Source organism: Diadema antillarum, unplaced genomic scaffold, assembly GCF_040938485.1.
Source record: "Diadema antillarum isolate AM-2024a unplaced genomic scaffold, OU_Dant_1.0 scf00000001, whole genome shotgun sequence".
Lineage (NCBI taxonomy): Eukaryota > Metazoa > Echinodermata > Echinoidea > Diadematoida > Diadematidae > Diadema > Diadema antillarum.
In genome coordinates this window covers 2,158,544-2,176,472 of record NW_027270890.1, presented here as the reverse complement: position 1 = coordinate 2,176,472, position 17,929 = coordinate 2,158,544, and the positions used below count along the sequence as shown (strand labels likewise).

At 40.4% G+C, this 17,929-nt stretch overlaps 1 protein-coding gene across 1 annotated transcript in view; it reads right to left on the bottom strand.

Annotated features, from left to right (window-relative positions):
* LOC139727689 (heat shock cognate 71 kDa protein-like) overlaps positions 1-17,503 on the bottom strand; it is a 42,073-nt gene extending 24,570 nt beyond the window's left edge. The window contains 6 exon segments of the mRNA XM_071638704.1: positions 1,123-1,400; positions 3,128-3,405; positions 5,852-6,004; positions 9,381-9,586; positions 11,637-11,850; positions 17,305-17,503. Of these exon segments, the coding sequence (XP_071494805.1) occupies positions 1,123-1,400; positions 3,128-3,405; positions 5,852-6,004; positions 9,381-9,586; positions 11,637-11,841 (1,120 nt within the window). The 5' untranslated portion in view covers positions 11,842-11,850; positions 17,305-17,503.
* Positions 17,504-17,929: the final 426 nt, after the last annotated feature.

Here is a 17,929-nt window from a genome sequence, read left to right as displayed (position 1 = left end):
TCTGTCAGAGGTTTACATATTTGAGGCAATACTCTGGAACCAGTCTTATCAACAAGAGAAAAGTAAAGCATCTCCAGCCAGTAGAATGATTCCTGTCAGGCTCAGTAAAATCTGATCATCATCATGCACCTTCAATTGCCTAGCCATACTACTTTTGGATTGAAAGATGATTAAAATTGAAACCTTCTGCCCCTAGGGGCCATCTGGACAATGGGAATACAGGAGCCATATCTGGATTTGGGGATGGTTGAAATGTATCAATCTATGGCCACTGGAAACATCTTTGTGTGTCCAAATTCCAATGATACTCAGAATGACTGTGGCGAAGTGTTATCAAAATCTGACCATGGGCTTAAAAGAAAAAAAAATCATAGACGAAAAGCTTCTGCAATAGTTCATTGGTGCCCTTTTGTCAAGAGACCTTAATATTAAAATAAAGATGATTTAAAATATATGATATGACTGATTTTAGAAAAAGAATTATTAAAGAGAGTCTTGAGCCGCACCAGATTTCACACTTGTTACTGCCCTTGAAAAAAGGATAACTAGAGAAGCACTCTGAGAGCGCAGACCTCATCCAAGCATGCAGCCCATTTCCACCACTGATCTTGTTCTCCCATAGAGATATCAGTAATTTCCACCCATACGTGCTTATTGTGTGCTGAAAGTTGCCCGATTTCCCAATACAGAAGCCTTTGTTACGTCAAAAACCCTCTGCTGCCGCACGGCGCGCCTCGCCCTAGCAGAAACTAGAGCACGCACTTTAGTGCGCGCATGCAAACCTCAAATACGCGCAGCCTGAACTCCCAAGTTCATTGACCCTACCTGCCAAAATATAAAAAATCCTTCATAAATTCCCCAAAAATTCTCGGATCACTACCAAAATTTTATCATCTGTTACTTGTATCATTCTAAACCTTTCCTGCAAGTTTCATCCAAATCTGTTAACTACTTTTTGAGTTATTTTGCAAAAACTAACTAACTAACAAACAAACACACAACCCAACGGTAACAAAAACATAACCTCCTCCCTTGGCGGAGGTAATAACATCTCTAGAAATTAGAATGTCCCAAATGCCCCCTTAGTGTCTAACTGCAGTTTCACAATTATGGGAAACTAACCTGCACCATAGGCAACAGCTTCATCAGGATTTATACTCTTGTTCAGTTCCTTGCCATTGAAGCAGTCTGTCAAAAGCTTCTGGATCTTGGGAATCCTGGTGGAGCCTCCAACAAGGACAACATCATGGATCTTGTCCTTGGCCATCCTGGCATCATTCAGAGCTTTTTCTACAGGCTCTAGTGTGCTTCGGAAGAGATCTGAACACAAGTCCTCAAATCGTGCTCGTGTGACAGATGTGTAGTAGTCAATACCCTCGAAAAGGGAATCAATCTCAATGCTATAATAAAGAAGAAGTTAATACGAAAGGATATATAAGAGTTGTTGCAATGCATGCATTTCTATTTTTGGACAAAAGCGTCAAGCATAGTGTATAACAACTTGCAAAGTACTACAAAGGAAACTAAAAGTAACTGTTTTTTTTCCCCCAACTAATTTTATGGACTACGTTGAAAAACTATGACCAGCATTGTTCCATGTCTATTGTGAACACACAAGAATCAAAGTCTTGTTTTAAGTGCAGTGCATCGGGGTTGTAATTTTCAATCTTTCATGACATGTACAATGTTCTGAATAATTTCTATAGACCATGTAATTTCAAGGAAGAACTTTTTGTTGACTCGCATGAGGAAATTAAGAGCACACAAATGGGACTTCATTTTGACATCAATGCACCTGTGATTTGACTTTGATCACTACAATTTCACATCATTTCTATTTATATAACGCCTGAAGAGATCCTTGTCATTTGATTGGTTGTTTGATCATTCGGGCCATTTCACTATGACTTCATCATCTGTGCCATTGCGGATCCATTTACCATGCAATTTTGGATCAATACGATTTGCTCCATTGCACGCTCGCTGAGAGCCCGGCACACTACGTGTGTAAAACGCTTGCATTTGCAGTGTGAGTATGTGAAAGCATGCAAGCGTAAGGCGCTCAGTGAGCACTCTCGCGATCTCAGATTCTCTCTTATATCTACATTACTAACACATCAAATGACAAGGATATATTTTAGGCGTTATAGAAAACAAATAATGAAGGTTTATCATTCGTGCAATGGGCAGAATATTTCATTCAGTGAAAGATGAAATGTTTGATCCATTCAACGAGGCACAGAAGAGAGTAGAAGAGAGACTACTTGCCCTCCTTTCCCACCCAATGCATTGTACCTCACTCAGACATTCATTTGCTAAGTTCTCAGCTTTATCTTGTGTCAAAATCCAGTAAATGCGTAGTCTCTCCTCTTTGCCTTACTCATATAATAAAAGATCAAATTTCAAACAGGTAAGTTCTCATTTACTCTTTCCATTAACTGGTCAATGTGAATACTTGTTGGTAACTGGTCATGCAATCAAGTGACTAAAACAGGGAGGGTTGAAATCATTGTATTGTGAGCACTGAAGTCACATCAGGTAATATGATTTCAGAATTTGACTACCTGGTAGCTGTCAACTGAGCTAGAATGAAATGATGTAAATTTATGTACACCATAGAATTTACCATATATTGCCTATCTATCATAACCTGACACTTGACAATACCTTAGAAATTATATTTTCACCTTGAGACAGTCTGTTCTTTCAGCATTGATTGCTTTGGGAAATAATCTCTTGGGAAACCTATAACTGCTGTGGGGATGTCAAGTGTTATTTTTTTACCTCTAAAAATCTTTATAACATTATATTGGTTAATCCAGGCTAAAAAAAGCTTCATTCTAGCACCCACGATGCAGCGTACTTTAACATAATTAATAGAAAGCTGTCCAAAGGTTTCTGTTCTATTGTCTCGACTTTAGCTGGGGTGTGTGGGTGAAAAACCTGCATATGATATTGCTTCTTGCTTGGATTGTTTGAGTGCCTCCTCATCTGAAAGAGGCCAGAACACAAAAGAGTCCACCTTCTACCATTTACTTGCTAGCAAATATCAATCCCTCTGCTGTTTTTGCAACAGCATGTACTAAGAGCTGGTTCAATGAGCAGCTAGGGTCCACACACTGTGTACCTGGCTTGTGTACTTGAAGAAAGGGTCCTCTTTGCCCGCTCACAAGCAGTCCTGAGCCTTCTCACTGCTCTCTTATTGGTGCTCATGTCCTTCTTGTGTTTCCTCTTAAACTCCGTGATGAAGTGGTTTACCATGCGGTTGTCAAAGTCCTCTCCTCCCAAGTGGGTGTCACCAGACGTCGACTTCACCTCGAAGATTCCCTCCTCAATGGTCAGCACCGACACGTCAAAGGTCCCCCCTCCCAAGTCAAAGATCAGGACGTTGCGCTCTGCACCAACCTGAATGAAACACCAGCAGCAAATTATAATGAACATGAACAACCTAGACCTGAAACATTTAGGATTTCTTCACACCTGAAGCAAGAAACATGATGTTACAATTGTACATCAGAATTAACAGCAGTCTCACATTGTTTTTCCCATGATTATCCATATTCAATTTCAAATGAGTAATGTTTTGCAAGTCTGAATGGAAATGAAAAACCCTTAATGTGCTTTGTTTGCTAACTAGCTAGCACAGACGTTTGGAAGCTAATTGTCAATGCATAGAGATTACTTTAGTGACTTAATTCCTATCACCTTGGCCTTCTCATTGGACCAACCTAGGCACTTTTCTACTCGACTGGGTTTGAAAAGTGACAACTAGAGGCTTCCAATCAAATTTTGTTAGATTTTGGGTGCACATTTGTATCATTTTAATTTATGAAAGATACATCAGGATGTAGAGCTCTGCTTCACCTTGTATCCACTGCTGGCATTGTGCATGTGTGTACTTATCGGTGTACATTATCATATCTTACTTGAGTTTCTTATCATTAGCATATACAGGCCATGTGTGACATGGCTGTTGCATGGAGTGTCATGGGCAGTTAATGGTAGGCAAGAAACTCATGTAGTGTTGCATCACTGTCAAGAAAACAAAATCTCTGAAACTGTCATCACATTAATTGTTTCTTCCTAAAAACTATTTTGAGAAAATATATTTTCAATCAAAATAAAAAAAAAAACTAGAAATGTCACTATAGCGACTGATGCCTCCGCCATAATGCATGATTCTCCCAATAGGCGTATAATACAATGTCTTCACAATGTGTGATCCATGACAGTTTCACATAAGTGGCAAAATATTGAAATGACAGGTTTGTCAGAAATGTCTTAAATGTTCACTTTCCTCGAACTGGGTTTGCTATAATTTTCTAAGAGTACCGGTACACATATTTTGGGAATTGAGAATTTTTACTTGAATTCTGACGGACCTTTTTATAAGTTTATGCTTTTAGTAATTTCCAAGGTATGAAAAAAGAGTGTAATGACAGTACAAAATAGATTTTTTTTTTTTTTTTTTTGGGGGGGGGGGGGGGGGGGAGAGGAGGGCATTGAAACCTGGCCTTTGACCCTTAACCTTTGACTTTTTGGCTGGAAATTTCCATGAGAATCTCCATTAGGAAATACATGTATATTAAGTTTTAAAAATAATAATGCATTGCATATATACTAGTATATGAGGGAAATAGTAAAATTTTGACGAGTTGACCTTGACCTTTGACCCTTGACTATTGACCCATGACCCCTAAATTCCCTAGATAATCCCTGCCAGTCAGTACATGCGTATGTACCAAGTTCCACGAAGATACATTGAACCATTTACGAGAAAAGTGAAATTGTAACATTTTCACCTAATCTTTGACCTTTGACCTTATGACATGAAACTCTCTCTGGAGAATCTTTACGCAGTAGTACATGTCCACACCAAGTTTCAAGAAAATACCTTTAAACATTGCATGGATATGGGGGAAATTGCAACATTTTTAGCATTTGACCTTGACCTTTGACCTCTTGCCAATGTGACTAAAATCTACTTAACTAATTGTCTCATCATACATCATCCTTGGACCAAGTTTGGTGAAAGCTGCTTCATCCAGTTTTGAGTTATCACGTAAACAGATAAATTTTAGGATTTGACCTTGATCTTTGACCTTTGACCTCTGTCCGATTTCACTGAAAAACTAATCAAGTAATTTTCCCATCATACATCATCCTCCAACAAAGTTTGGTGAAATTTGCTCCATCCAGTCTTGAGTTATCACGTAAACGGATACAATTTCATGATTTGACCTTGACCTTTGACCTTTAGCCGATTTCACCCGAAATCTAATCAACTAATTGCCCCATCATACTTCATACTTGGACCAAGTTTGGTAAAATTCCAGTCAATATTACTCAAGTTATCGCGTAAACGAAAGCGGACGGACATACGTACGTACGTACGTACAGACGTACGGACGGACGGACGGACAACCCGAAAACATAATGCCTCCGGCACCTCTTCGTGGCGGAGGCATAAAAAAACTTTTTTTAGCACCATTTCGTAAATCAAAGCTGACTTAATCATGGAATAGATTCATTCAACACAAAGACAGGGTACTTTGGGAGTTCCTAAGAATCTTGTGCCAAGATGGCTGTGTGTGCATGTGCACACACACACACACATGCACAAATTGTGCAAAAGTACGGCTTCAAACATGAGACAAAGTTGTCACTTCTTTAAAGTTAATTTCACCTAATTTTGAAGACATTCACTGATTTATGTACATAAACTGCAAAATTTGTCACACCTGAACAACATTAGTATCTGCCTATTCTGTCTAGTCTGAGAAAATACTTTGAAATTGGTTATCACTGGCACATTTTGAGGCTATGAGAACAGAGAAGTGAAAATTGTTACCTTCTTGTCAAGACCATAGGCAATAGCAGCTGCAGTTGGCTCGTTAATAATACGCAACACATTGAGACCAGAGATGACACCAGCATCTTTGGTAGCTTGCCTTTGAGAGTCATTGAAGTAAGCTGGCACTGTGATGACTGCATCATCTACTTTCTGGAAGGTTAACATCAAAGAACAAAATAATTCAACTAAAAACATATTGTAACTGACATTAACATACTTGCATGCATTTTGGACACTACTGCTATACAAACTGTAATATGTGTAGCAAAAATATTGAGTTAGTCTTTGACTTTCAAAGAACAATCAGATTTCTGTTTTTGGCATAATTTTGTAGTCTAATATTTTGTCTATCATCTGTCCAAATTTCGAAGCTAAATGATCAAGGAAAGGCAAGAAATCAGCGTTTTTCTGGGCATTGATTTTCCGACTTTCAACGTAACAGAAACGTGTCCGAAGATTTGGATTTAGCGCCGCAGCTAGACTCCGCCCCTAGCAAAAAGGAGTGATCTTATTGGTCTGTGTGTGGCATTCTGATCACTGATTAGTTGTGCGTAGACCGCTGGCGCTAAGCTTGAATGAACATCATGGAGGTTGCTAGGAGCATACCTCCTATTGTCAAGCGGTGAAAACTGTCTCGCCTTCCCTTGATCATGATGGCTTCGGCAGGAAAAACTTTGAAGGCGTTTTTCTCGAAACTGATTTCCTCAACCACTTGACATGCACTAATGAAATCATTGATATCTCCGCAACCGAGTAATTTTATGAGTTGTGCTATGTGATCGTGCACCACATAATGAACAAAAACTCGCACCCCTTGATTTTAAAGCGAGGACTCAAAAAAGGTGAAACGGGTCAACCAAGTCAATATTAAGTTTTTCACATTTTCTGAAAGAGCTACCCTTTTTCTACATTATTTTTAAGTTTAGGATCATAAAATGGATGGGAAAGTGCATTTTTAGCAGTTTTTCTACAACCTTTTTTTGTAGAGTACCGGTAGTGAGATCAGGTATGTCTTAGAGGCCCCCTTTCATTTCTTGATAATCCTTTGCGCACTCTTCACTTTCAAGTCTGATAACTTTTGAAGGGATAATGCTACTGCTTTGAAAGGTGGCATTAAACATGGACAGAATGTGTTAATAGAGCATGCTCAATTTCAACTTACGGTAATCTGATAATACCTTCATTGTTGTTGCTCCAGTGGTTTACATCCTGTGTTTGTTTTGTTTTTTGTCCCATTCATCATACAGACCTCAGGATGATTTTCAGACTTTTACATTTGAACAACTATAAATCAGTTATGCTGAATACAGGGTTACAGAATTTATAGTAATTGGGATGAGGAATAAGAATGTTTTCTAAATCTATAAGAAATTGCAATGAACAAGGATGATAACATGGCAGCCTTACCATAAGAATGCATGAGTTGGGGCTCAAGGAGGCAGAACAAAAGAAGAAGGCATGCATAGATTCTACACAGGTGAACTTGTGAAGCATGTGGTATTGTAATGGAATTACACAGAATACATTTCTGAAATATGTTAGGCTCATATGTCATTAACACTGTTCAGTGTAATTTGATCAGGATTTTTCAGAGTATTAGACCCCGTTTACAGTGAGTGAAAAGGCTGGGCTCGGCCGTGGCCGAGCCTGGCCTTCAGTTCACTGTAAACGCGCAAAAGGCCAAATGCGGTACCATAATCGGGCGCGCATTTGGCCAAGCTCTGGAGGTAGTCTCGGCCGCGGCCTAGCCCGGCCTTTTCTCACTGTAAACGCAAACTGGGCCAAATGCAGTACCAAATTTAGTCTGGCTTCCAGACCCTCTGCCCGTACTATTTTGCTATTCAGGATATTAACGCCCTCAACGTCAAAAACAAGTATAGATGAAGATGGTTTTGTTCTGCAGAGGTCTTTGCCTTCGGCAAAAGCGGCGACTTCGTCGCTGTGGAGTCCAGACGGCAAAGGTCTGGAAACCAGACTGTACCACATTGTGACCGGCGCCCTCCCAGTAATAGTGTTTGTTTACAAGCAGAGCGCCACTATGACAAAATATTGAAAGGTTTGAATTAAAAGCCTGGGCCCAGCCCGGCACTGTAAATGGACAAGATTGTGGGGCCGAGTACCGAAATTGAGGTTGGGCTCGGCCCGGTCCTGCCCTCCACTGTAAATTGGGTCTTACACCCCGTCTAGGGCTGGGCTGAGCCCGGGCCACGCCCAGGCTGAGCATGGCCTCAATAGTGGCACTCGGCCCTGTAATTCTGTGTGTTTACAGTGGCGGGCTTGGCCCGGGCTTTTAATTCAAACCTTTCAATATTTTGTTGCAGTGGCACTCTGCTTGTAAACAATTATTTGGGTTCGCTCCAGCGTCACAGTGCAGAGGAGCTGTCGGGAGCTATTTGCAATGAACAAAAGGCCAAGGTTTTTATTAAGGGCGAACTTTCGAACATCACGCTCACAGCTGCTCTTTCCTTACTGGTTCTATGCACAATAACACAATATGAATGAGGACCAACAAAATGATGTAGTACAGTTATGATGATTCAATGATAACTTAAATTTAAACACAACTTTGGATACCTCTGCTCATACCCAGTTGCTAATGATGATGATTCTGTAGTGTACACCAAAGAAATTTTGCTAAACGTGGGATTACAAAGTCATATCCTATGATGTCACGATCATTGCACTTCTGAGATCACAATTTGGTACTGCATTTAGCCCAGTTTGCGTTTACAGTGAGAAAAGGCCAGGCTGAACCCGCGCTGAGCAGCGGTTGAGACTACCTCCAGAGCTTGGCTGAATGCGCGGCCGTTTTTGGTTTTGCATTTGGCCTTTTGAGCATTTACAATGAAAGTAAGGCCGGGCTCTGCCTGGCCTTCTCACTCACTATATACTGGGTCTTAGTTTCTCTGCTCAAGGACAACAATAAATTCCACAAATCTATATATAGAGCTGTTGATTTATGTACTGCATGATGTGAAATTATGAAAATCGTCTTTAATGCCCCTTTAAGCCTGTTGATACAGGCACTGCCTTCATCCGCACCATTTTGGAACATGACCAGGCCATGCCGATCAGTCAAGTCAGTTTTTCTTGATGGTGCTAATTTACTAAGACCACAGTGGCTGCGCTTTGAAGTCTCATATTATATATTCTCGACTGAGAATTGCTTGATAAAGGAAAGATTAACCGAGAACTAACTGTTTGAAGATTAATTGTTATTTTAATAGCAATTAGAAGGGATAGAATATATCCATGCCCTTCAATCACTCCCAGTGATTCAAACTTAAGGAAGCTCTCATTAGCTTATCTCATCAAATTAGCAGTGGTCATATCAGTTGAAGATTGACTGGGCATTTGCGAACAGGCTCTCATACATTCACTCCCTTCTAATTGCTATTAGAATTACAATTAAACTCCGAACAGTAAGTTTTTGTTTACTTTTTTTTTGGTATGTTATACAGCAGATAAACTTGTAAGTGAACCATCACATTTCAAAGCATACACAATGTATTAGCTTTGCACTTACCTTGCCCAAGTAAGCCTCTGCTGTCTCTTTCATCTTTGTCAGAACCATTGAGCTGATCTCTTCTGCATAGAAAGTCTTTGTGTCCCCCTTGTATTCCACCTGGATCTTCGGTCGGCCATTGTCATTGACTATAGCAAAAGGCCAATGCTTCATATCCCCCTTCACGATAGAGTCCTCATACTGGCGACCTATCAGGCGTTTTGCATCTACATGAAGTAGTTCAACAAAAATAATCACTTATTTTGCCTTGAAGTGGGTTAAATGTTCACCTTTGCATAATCAAAACTGTTTAATCATGATGTCACAATTACACATCTAGTGCAAACATACTACAAACTGACTAAACATCTAAACACTTAACAAAAAATCTCTGTAATGTCTTAATCAGGAATCTTTTCAGTTTTGAGGAAATCTGAATACAGAGGCGAGTGTAAATGTATTCACCCTCCTGCCTAATGGGAATGACAGAGACAGTTTTCAACTGATATCTGAATTCTTTCTATTTGCAATTAGACTTTTCGGTAGTATCCGTTAACCCATTAGTTGAACCGCCCGAGGCTGCCTGTGGGGTTGCTCCCTGGGCCGCCTGAGGCCGCCTGTCCGTTCATGATCATTTTGTGCTTTACTGTTTTCATATGGAATACGTGATTGAGGAATTTGAGGGAGGTCAAGGGTCAGCAGGGGTGTGTAGGAATTGTTTCTGTGACGTGCCGATCTCTTGGTGGAGTTTTTATTGGGCTTTCAAATGGACAAAGTTGTGACAGATAGGGGTTAACATGCCGTGATTTATTTTGCATGGTTTGGAAAGTTGTCGGGATGGGAGTGGTGTTGCTGTATTTCCAGGGAGCAGTGGGCTATTATGTGTGGGGTCTTCAGTTGCTAAGGGGTTTACTGGAATTAATGTAGATGAGCGGAGTAAAACTGCACTGAAGATCCCATGTCTTATATCACCATCATCACCTTCATCACCATCATCGTTATCACCTCCATCATCATAATCATCATCTCCACAACAACATTATCACCATCTTCATTATCAGCTTCACCATCATAATCATTGTCATCTTTACAGTCAATACTATCGTCATCATCATCATCTCATCTTGGGATCTTACAGTTTTTGGATTATTAATTTGGAATCCCCCATAGACATGGGGGAAATAGTGAAATTTTGTGCATTTGACCTTGACCTTGAGCACGTGCACCCAAAAGTTGATAGGCACAACTTCGCACTCATATGCCAAGTTTCGTTAGGATACCTCAAATGTTTTTTTAGTTACGCTGTCTACAAAATTGTTTATGGACGGACATACAGATGGACGGACAACCTAAAACATAATGCCTCAAGCGTCACTTTGTGGCCGAGGCAAAATAACGTCTTAAGACAAATTCTTGTAGATTACGACGTGGGTGTTACAAATGCTAAATTTTGTTGTAACTGCGCCAATGATGGCCGAGATCTAGGGGGGGGGGGGGCAGAATCAGGCAAAGAAGCCCAGCCTGTTTAGGGTTAGGGAGGACGTTGAGAAGGCAATCATATTTTTGCTTACTTAGTACTTGGGAAATTCTGAAAGGGATAGTATGTGTTCTTATGCTACATGACAATCTCTGTTCTCACGAAAAAGAAGTGACGGATCATCTCCTGAGATTGTTTTGACAGCCATGGTACTGAATATGTACATACTATGAAAGCATTATGTTAGCTCAATTTCAAAGGAGCACAAATGACTATGACCCCATTTACAGTGCGAGGCTCGGCAGCCGCGGCCGAGCCCGCCTTCATTTCAGTGTAAACGCGCAAAAGGCCACATGCGGGCCAAAATTGGCAGCGCATTTGGCCACGCTCTGGAGGTGGTCTCGGCCGCAGCCGAGCCCGGCCAATTTTAGTCTGGCTTCCAAACCCTCTGCCCGTACTATTTCGCTATTCAGGATATTAATCCCCTAAACGTCGAAAACTAGTATAGTTTAAGGTGGTTTTGTCCTGTAAAGGATTTTTCCTTCGGCAAAGGCCTTTGCCCGAACGGTGACTTCGTCGCCACGGAATCCAGTTGGCAAAGGGTCTGAAAACCAGACTATACCATATTGCATTTGTTTACAAGCAGAGCGCCACTACGACAAAATATTGAAAGGTTTGAATTAAAAGCGGGGCCAAGCCCGGCAGTGTAATTGGACAAAATTGCAATTGAGGCTGGGCTCGGCCGCGGCTCGGCCCAGCCCCGCACTGTAAACGGGGTCATACTGTAACTGAGAACTTACCAAAGACAGTGTTGTTTGGATTCATTGCTGTCTGGTTTTTCGCAGCATCCCCAATCAGACGCTCTGTATCTGTAAAGGCCACGTAGCTGGGTGTGGTTCTGTTTCCTTGGTCATTTGCTATGATTTCAACCTTTCCATGCTGAAATACACCAACACATGAATACGTTGTGCCAAGATCAATTCCTACTGCTGGGGCTTTAGCCATTTTGCCGTTCTGAAAATGAACAACATATTTGCAGAAAATCAGATTAAAAATCTGCACTTTTAAGAAAAACATAAACAATACATAAAGTGGAGTTGTAAGTGCTGTTTTTTTTTAACACATGATATATGGAAATATTGTAAATGAGAACTTACCTGCTGGAAAATTGATCTTAATTTTTTTTTTCTTCCTGCTTTTATGAAACATACTACTGAACATACACTACATTGGGGTATGCTGCTTGCCAATAACCCAGCTTTGATTTTTGAGCCATCTTGAAATCCTGGATGGGATATTATGATCCATTGTGTGAAAAATTTAGCAAGTATGAGCAATGAGATCTTAAAGGGGTGGTATAGTATTGGTGGAGATGAGAAGTGGGCTTTTAACTTTTTGCAAGATATCAAGAAATCACTTGTGAAATAGTACAGAGCATATCATTCTAAGAGGAATTCAAAGTTTATTTGATGAAAATCGGTTTTGAAATGGCCGAGACATCCATAAACTAGAAATGTCGCTATGGCGACTGATGCCTCCGCCATAATGCATGATTTTCCCAATAGGTGTATAGTATAATGTCTTCACAATGTGAGATAACAGTTTCACATAACTGGCAAAATATTGAAATGACAGGTTTGTCAGAAATATCTTGTATGTTCGCTTTCCTTGAACTATGTTTGCTATAATGGTCTATTCAAGAGTGCAGGTACATGTATTTGGGGAATTGAGGATTTTTACTTGACTTCTGACTGACCCTTTTAAGTTTATGCATTGAGTAATTTTCAAGGTTTAAAGAAAGAGTGTAATTACAGTACAAAATAGATTTTTTTTTTTGCATTTAAACCTGGCCTTGACCCTTAACCTTTGACCTTCTAGCAGGAAATTTCCATGAGAATCTCCATTAGGAAATACATGTATATTAAGTTTTAAAAATAATAATGCATTGCATATATACTAGTATATGAGGGAAATAGTAAAATTTTGACGAGTTGACCTTTGACCCCTGACTATTGACCCATGACCCCTAAATTCCCTAGATAATCCCTGCCAGTCAGTACATGTGTATGTACCAAGTTCCATGAAGATACATTGAACCATTTGTAAGAAAAGTGAAATTGTAACATTTTCACCTAATCTTTGACCTTTTGACCATTGACCTAATGACATGAAACTCTCTCTGGAGAATCTTTATGCAGTAGTACATGTCTACACTAAGTTTCAAGAAAATACCTTTGGGCATTGCATGGATATGGGGAAATAGCAACATCTTTAGCATTTGACCTTGACCTTCTGACCTATGACCTCTTGCCAATGTCACAAAAATCTACTCAACTAATTGCCGTATCATACATCATCCTTGGACCAAGTTTGGTGAAAGCTGCTTCATCCAGTTTTGAGTTATCATGTAAAAAGATAAATTTTAGGATTTGTCCTTGATCTTTGACCTTTGACCTCTGTCCGATTTCACTCAAAAATTAATCAAGTAATTGTCCCACCATACATCATCCTTGGACAAAGTTTGGTGAAATTTGCTGGATCCAGTCTTGACATGAAAATTCATAATGGCATTTTCAAGAAAAAGATGAAAATGTACAATTTGGGCCCCATTAGGACCCCTCCCCACCCCCTCCCCTGGGTCCCAAGGGGGGGGGGGGGCACCCTGATTCCGCCATGAACAAATCTGAAACTACAGTCATCAAAGTACTAATTCATAGTATTAACTTACATGTAGCTCTATCACTTCTGGTTCTAGAGAAGAAGATTTTTTAAGATTCCTTAATTTTGGGGGGTTTGGGCCCCTCTGGGGGCCCCCCAGGTGGGGTACGGTGCCCACTTGAACAAATTGAGATCCTATCCCCCTAGCGATGCTACCTGCCAAGTTTGGTGAAAATCGGTCGAGGGGTTCTCAAGAAGAAGATGAAAATGTAAAAGTTTACGCACGACGGACGCCGGACAAAGAGTGATCGCAATAGCTAACTTGAGCCTTCGGCTCATGTGAGCTAAAAAGCCGCTGTGTGGCTTCATTCAGACCAAAATGATCGACTCCAAGTGCATGCGCTGCATGTATTCGTACTGTGCTTGTGTACAGAGTAGCATTTCAAGTGATCGAGATTTTACGATTTTCCGACACTTGTAGATACTCAAGTAAAAGTCAAGTAAAAGTGTTAAAACTTGACTTCTATTCAACTTTGGAGACCCAGATGCATGTATTTTAGGTTACTGAATACCGGTAACAAGGGTGAGTTTGTGCATGTTTGGAGATCATTTGACAAATAGGTGCGAAAGTACGCTAGCGCCAGGTTTTCTACAGACTGATCTTTCAGTCAACTTTAGTAGGACCTAGTTCTCTACCATTCTAACAGTTACTATCATTGACTATTAGGGCCTAAAATTTACTAACGTAGAACCTAAGTTAGAGTAGAACCTCTAACTACTTGGGGCGTATTTCTATTATCAACACTAGAACTCGATTCCAATGTAAATTACAATAGGGCCTACAGCTGTATTTCTATGTTGGAATCAATATTATTAATATTATTAAATGACTAGCAGTGGTCTAGATGTTCTCGACTTATTTTAAGTAGAAGAGTAGATCGTATCACCGGATGCTTTTTTTTTTTGTGGCTTTGAATTCCGTATTCAGAGGATGAAATTTTGGCTAAAAATAACACCACCTAATTCAGCCAACTTAAATGTCAATTATTTGCTCCAGTTTTTAGAAAATATGCTTCAAACATACCCCTCTAAAAAAAGTTGTCTTTTTGCGCGGTGCAAAATCGCTTTGTAATTCCGGACACGATTTTTGCAATGAAATAATCGACGTCTTTCGCACCTAGTCCTTGCACCAGAATCACAATTCACCCCACAAATCACCGTATACATTCTCACCGAGCGGATGACAAAGAAAAAAATCAGCAAATGAGGCTCAAATTTCGCATTTTACGGTAAAATGTCTATCTTTAACATTTCGAACAGTTCACCCGATAAAACCTTATGAAAACTTGACTATCAAATTTTACGTGCTTTGTCTATGGGAGCGCGGGTAACAAGTTGCGGGCCCTGCGGGCCCCTTCCTTAGCGCACAACTTTCCGCATCGTTCGCGTTTGAGGACGATAGCTGCAAATTTCCTGTATCGATCAGTGAACTTGTGGTTCTATTGGAATCTTCAGCATTCTTCCTGTACATGTGAGTGGGATTTCATAGAATTTCAGTTACGAAATGTGATTTAAAGGGACTGTACAGTACTGGTTGAGGTGGGGATTCATGTTTTGAACATTCCTAAATGAGATAATGAGAAACCTCTTATGAAATATGAAAGAGCATGTCATTTTAAGAAGGATTCAACATTTATTTGATGAAAATTGGTTTTCAAATGGCTGAGATATCCAAAAAAGTGATAATAATAAAAGGCGACAGGCCACGCCTTTTATTACAAAAGGATCTCTTTATTTCACTTTGTTTTTGGATATCTCGGCCATTTCAAAACCGATTTTCATCATATAAACTTTTGATACCCCTTAGAATTGCATGCTCTTTGACATCTCATAGAGTGGTTTCTCAATATCTCACAAAATGTTAATAGCTAAATCCTAACCTCGACCAGAACTGTACACACCCTTTTAACATGCATAATGCACTTGTCAATGTAATGACTCACCCCACTACCTCCAGACATGGGTGCGTCATTTCCTGGCTTGGTCACTCAAATTTGTGACCCAGGTGTGCATCATTTTCCCAGGTTTGTCCGTCAAATTTTTGACCGAGGGGTGCGTCAAAATCCCATCATTGTCGGTCAAATTTTTGACCGAGGGGTGCGTCATGGTATGTCACTTGGCTACATATGGAAAACTACACGCATTATTCTGGACCGAGGGGTGGTCATGGTATGTCACTTGGCTATGGAAACTGCACGCATTTTAACACGCATTTTTGCACGCTACCAGGTAAAATGTGAACTTCTTCGCGTTTTTACATTTTTATGTCACGTTTTTTGCGATTTCGGTCCACACAACGTTCTGTGAGGCTAATCTACGAAGTCTCACGCGTACTAAATGTCATCAGTACGCAAAAATGTGCGTGTCCGGAATTACCATGCTGTCCGGTAATACCATACCTGTAGGAGAGTAGATCGTATCACTGGACACTTTTTTTTCGTGGCTTTGAATTCCGTACTCAGAGGATGAAATTTCGGCTAAAAAAAACACCACTTATTCACAGACTCCTGGAAATTACGAATTCAGCCAACTTATGTCAATTATTCGCTCCAGTTTTTAGAAAATATGCCTCAAACATACCCCTTAAAAAAAGTTGTCTTTTTGCGCGGTGCAAAATCGCATTGTAATTGTGGACAAGATTTTCGCAATGAAATAATCGACGTCTTTCGCACCTACGTGTAGTCCTTGCACCAGAATCACAATTCATCCCACAAATCAACGTACACATTCTCACCGAGCGGATGACAAAGAAAAAATCGGCAAATGAGGCTCAAATTTCGTATTTTACGGTAAAATGTCTATCTTTAACATTTCCAACAGTTCACCCGATAAAACCTTATGAAAAATTGACAATCAAATTTTACGTGCTTTGCCTAGAAGAATGGGAGCGCGGGTAATGAGTTGCGGGCCTTGCGGGCCCCTTCCTTGGAGCACAACTTTCCGCATCGTTCGCGTTTGAGGACAATAGCTAGAAATTTCCGGTATCGATCAGTGAACTTGTGGTTCTACTGAATCTTCAGCATTTTTCCTGTAAATGTGAGTGGGATTTCATAGAATTTCAGTTACAAAATGTGATTTAAACATGCATAAATGTTAAAGATAATATAAAGTTTTGGTACCTCAAAAGTTTCCCTGAATTTCCTTGTCTTAGTTGGTGTTTCAGGTGAAAATAAAAAATAAAATATACATTACCTTTTCGACTTGGTTTTTCTCACTCATTTATCTAGAAACTGCAAAATTTTCTACATTTTTTTAGGAGTAATAAGCGGCCTGCCCTAGTGTAACAGTGGAGAGACTTGCTGCTATATCCATTACATTAGTACGCATTACGCATGCTGTCAATGTACTGCACTGCATGCATGCTGTGCGCCTGTGCAAGTGATTGTGAGTTTCAGTGGGCATCGGTGAGCGTTATAAGACAAAATTTTCTGCATCATAAGCAATGAAATGCATCAAACAGTCGCCGAAATTAATTATTTAGGTTTAATCAACCCATGTAAGTATTCCTAGTAGTTTTTGTTGAAAAATTACGGAAATATAGCGCCGAAACGGCACCGTTTTGTACAACTCCTCGATCTGAATGCGAAAACGGCACAGCTGCACGTTGGGGCTGGTCGCAGTTAGTAGCAGTCTTCTTCTTGTCAGTAGTCTGCTTCGTTCAACCTTGAAGATTCTTGCAGAACGTTACTCGTTAGATTCCAGAAATCTATAGAATCTACAGAATTTTAGTTCATAACGGATGGTACTTACATGCTCTGAACGCCTTTAAACGGTGGATTGAGTAGTAGTAGCCCTATCGGAGATTTGTCAGGCTGTTAATGAGTGACGTCCGACTGTTTCAAGCAGAGTCACACCTGTACTGTAGTGTAGGTACCTGATCGATCCAGATCCTGATCCTCGCGGACGACGGCTGGCCGGCTGGACGCGTGCGCGTGCTTGATTGCTCGAATAATGCTCATAAGCAAGGCGGCGCCAGGTTATCGATATACTGCGCATTCGCGTGCAATGCGTATGGGAAAGAGTCATGCACGTGGTGTGTGTGTGCATAGGAGGCGCCTGTGAGTTCTGTACATACAGTTGAAGACGAGCTTGGGCTATGTACGCACACACGCGGCAGATAGTACTTCTCACGTGCTTTACTGCAGAAGGTACCAGAAGGCGCTGTGAGTTGTTCCGAATTTTTATCCCCACCATAGGCTAGCCAGGTTTTTCCGACAGAAGAAAAATGCATGAGTGTCTAATAAGCCTATACGAACATGATTTTACTGTGCCGTATTGCTATATGCCACTGAGTTGGGTCTTTTTAGACTTTTTCACGAGTCCGCTCCCACAAAGCTCTGACTGTATCCCACAATCATGTTTTTTTTTAAATTCA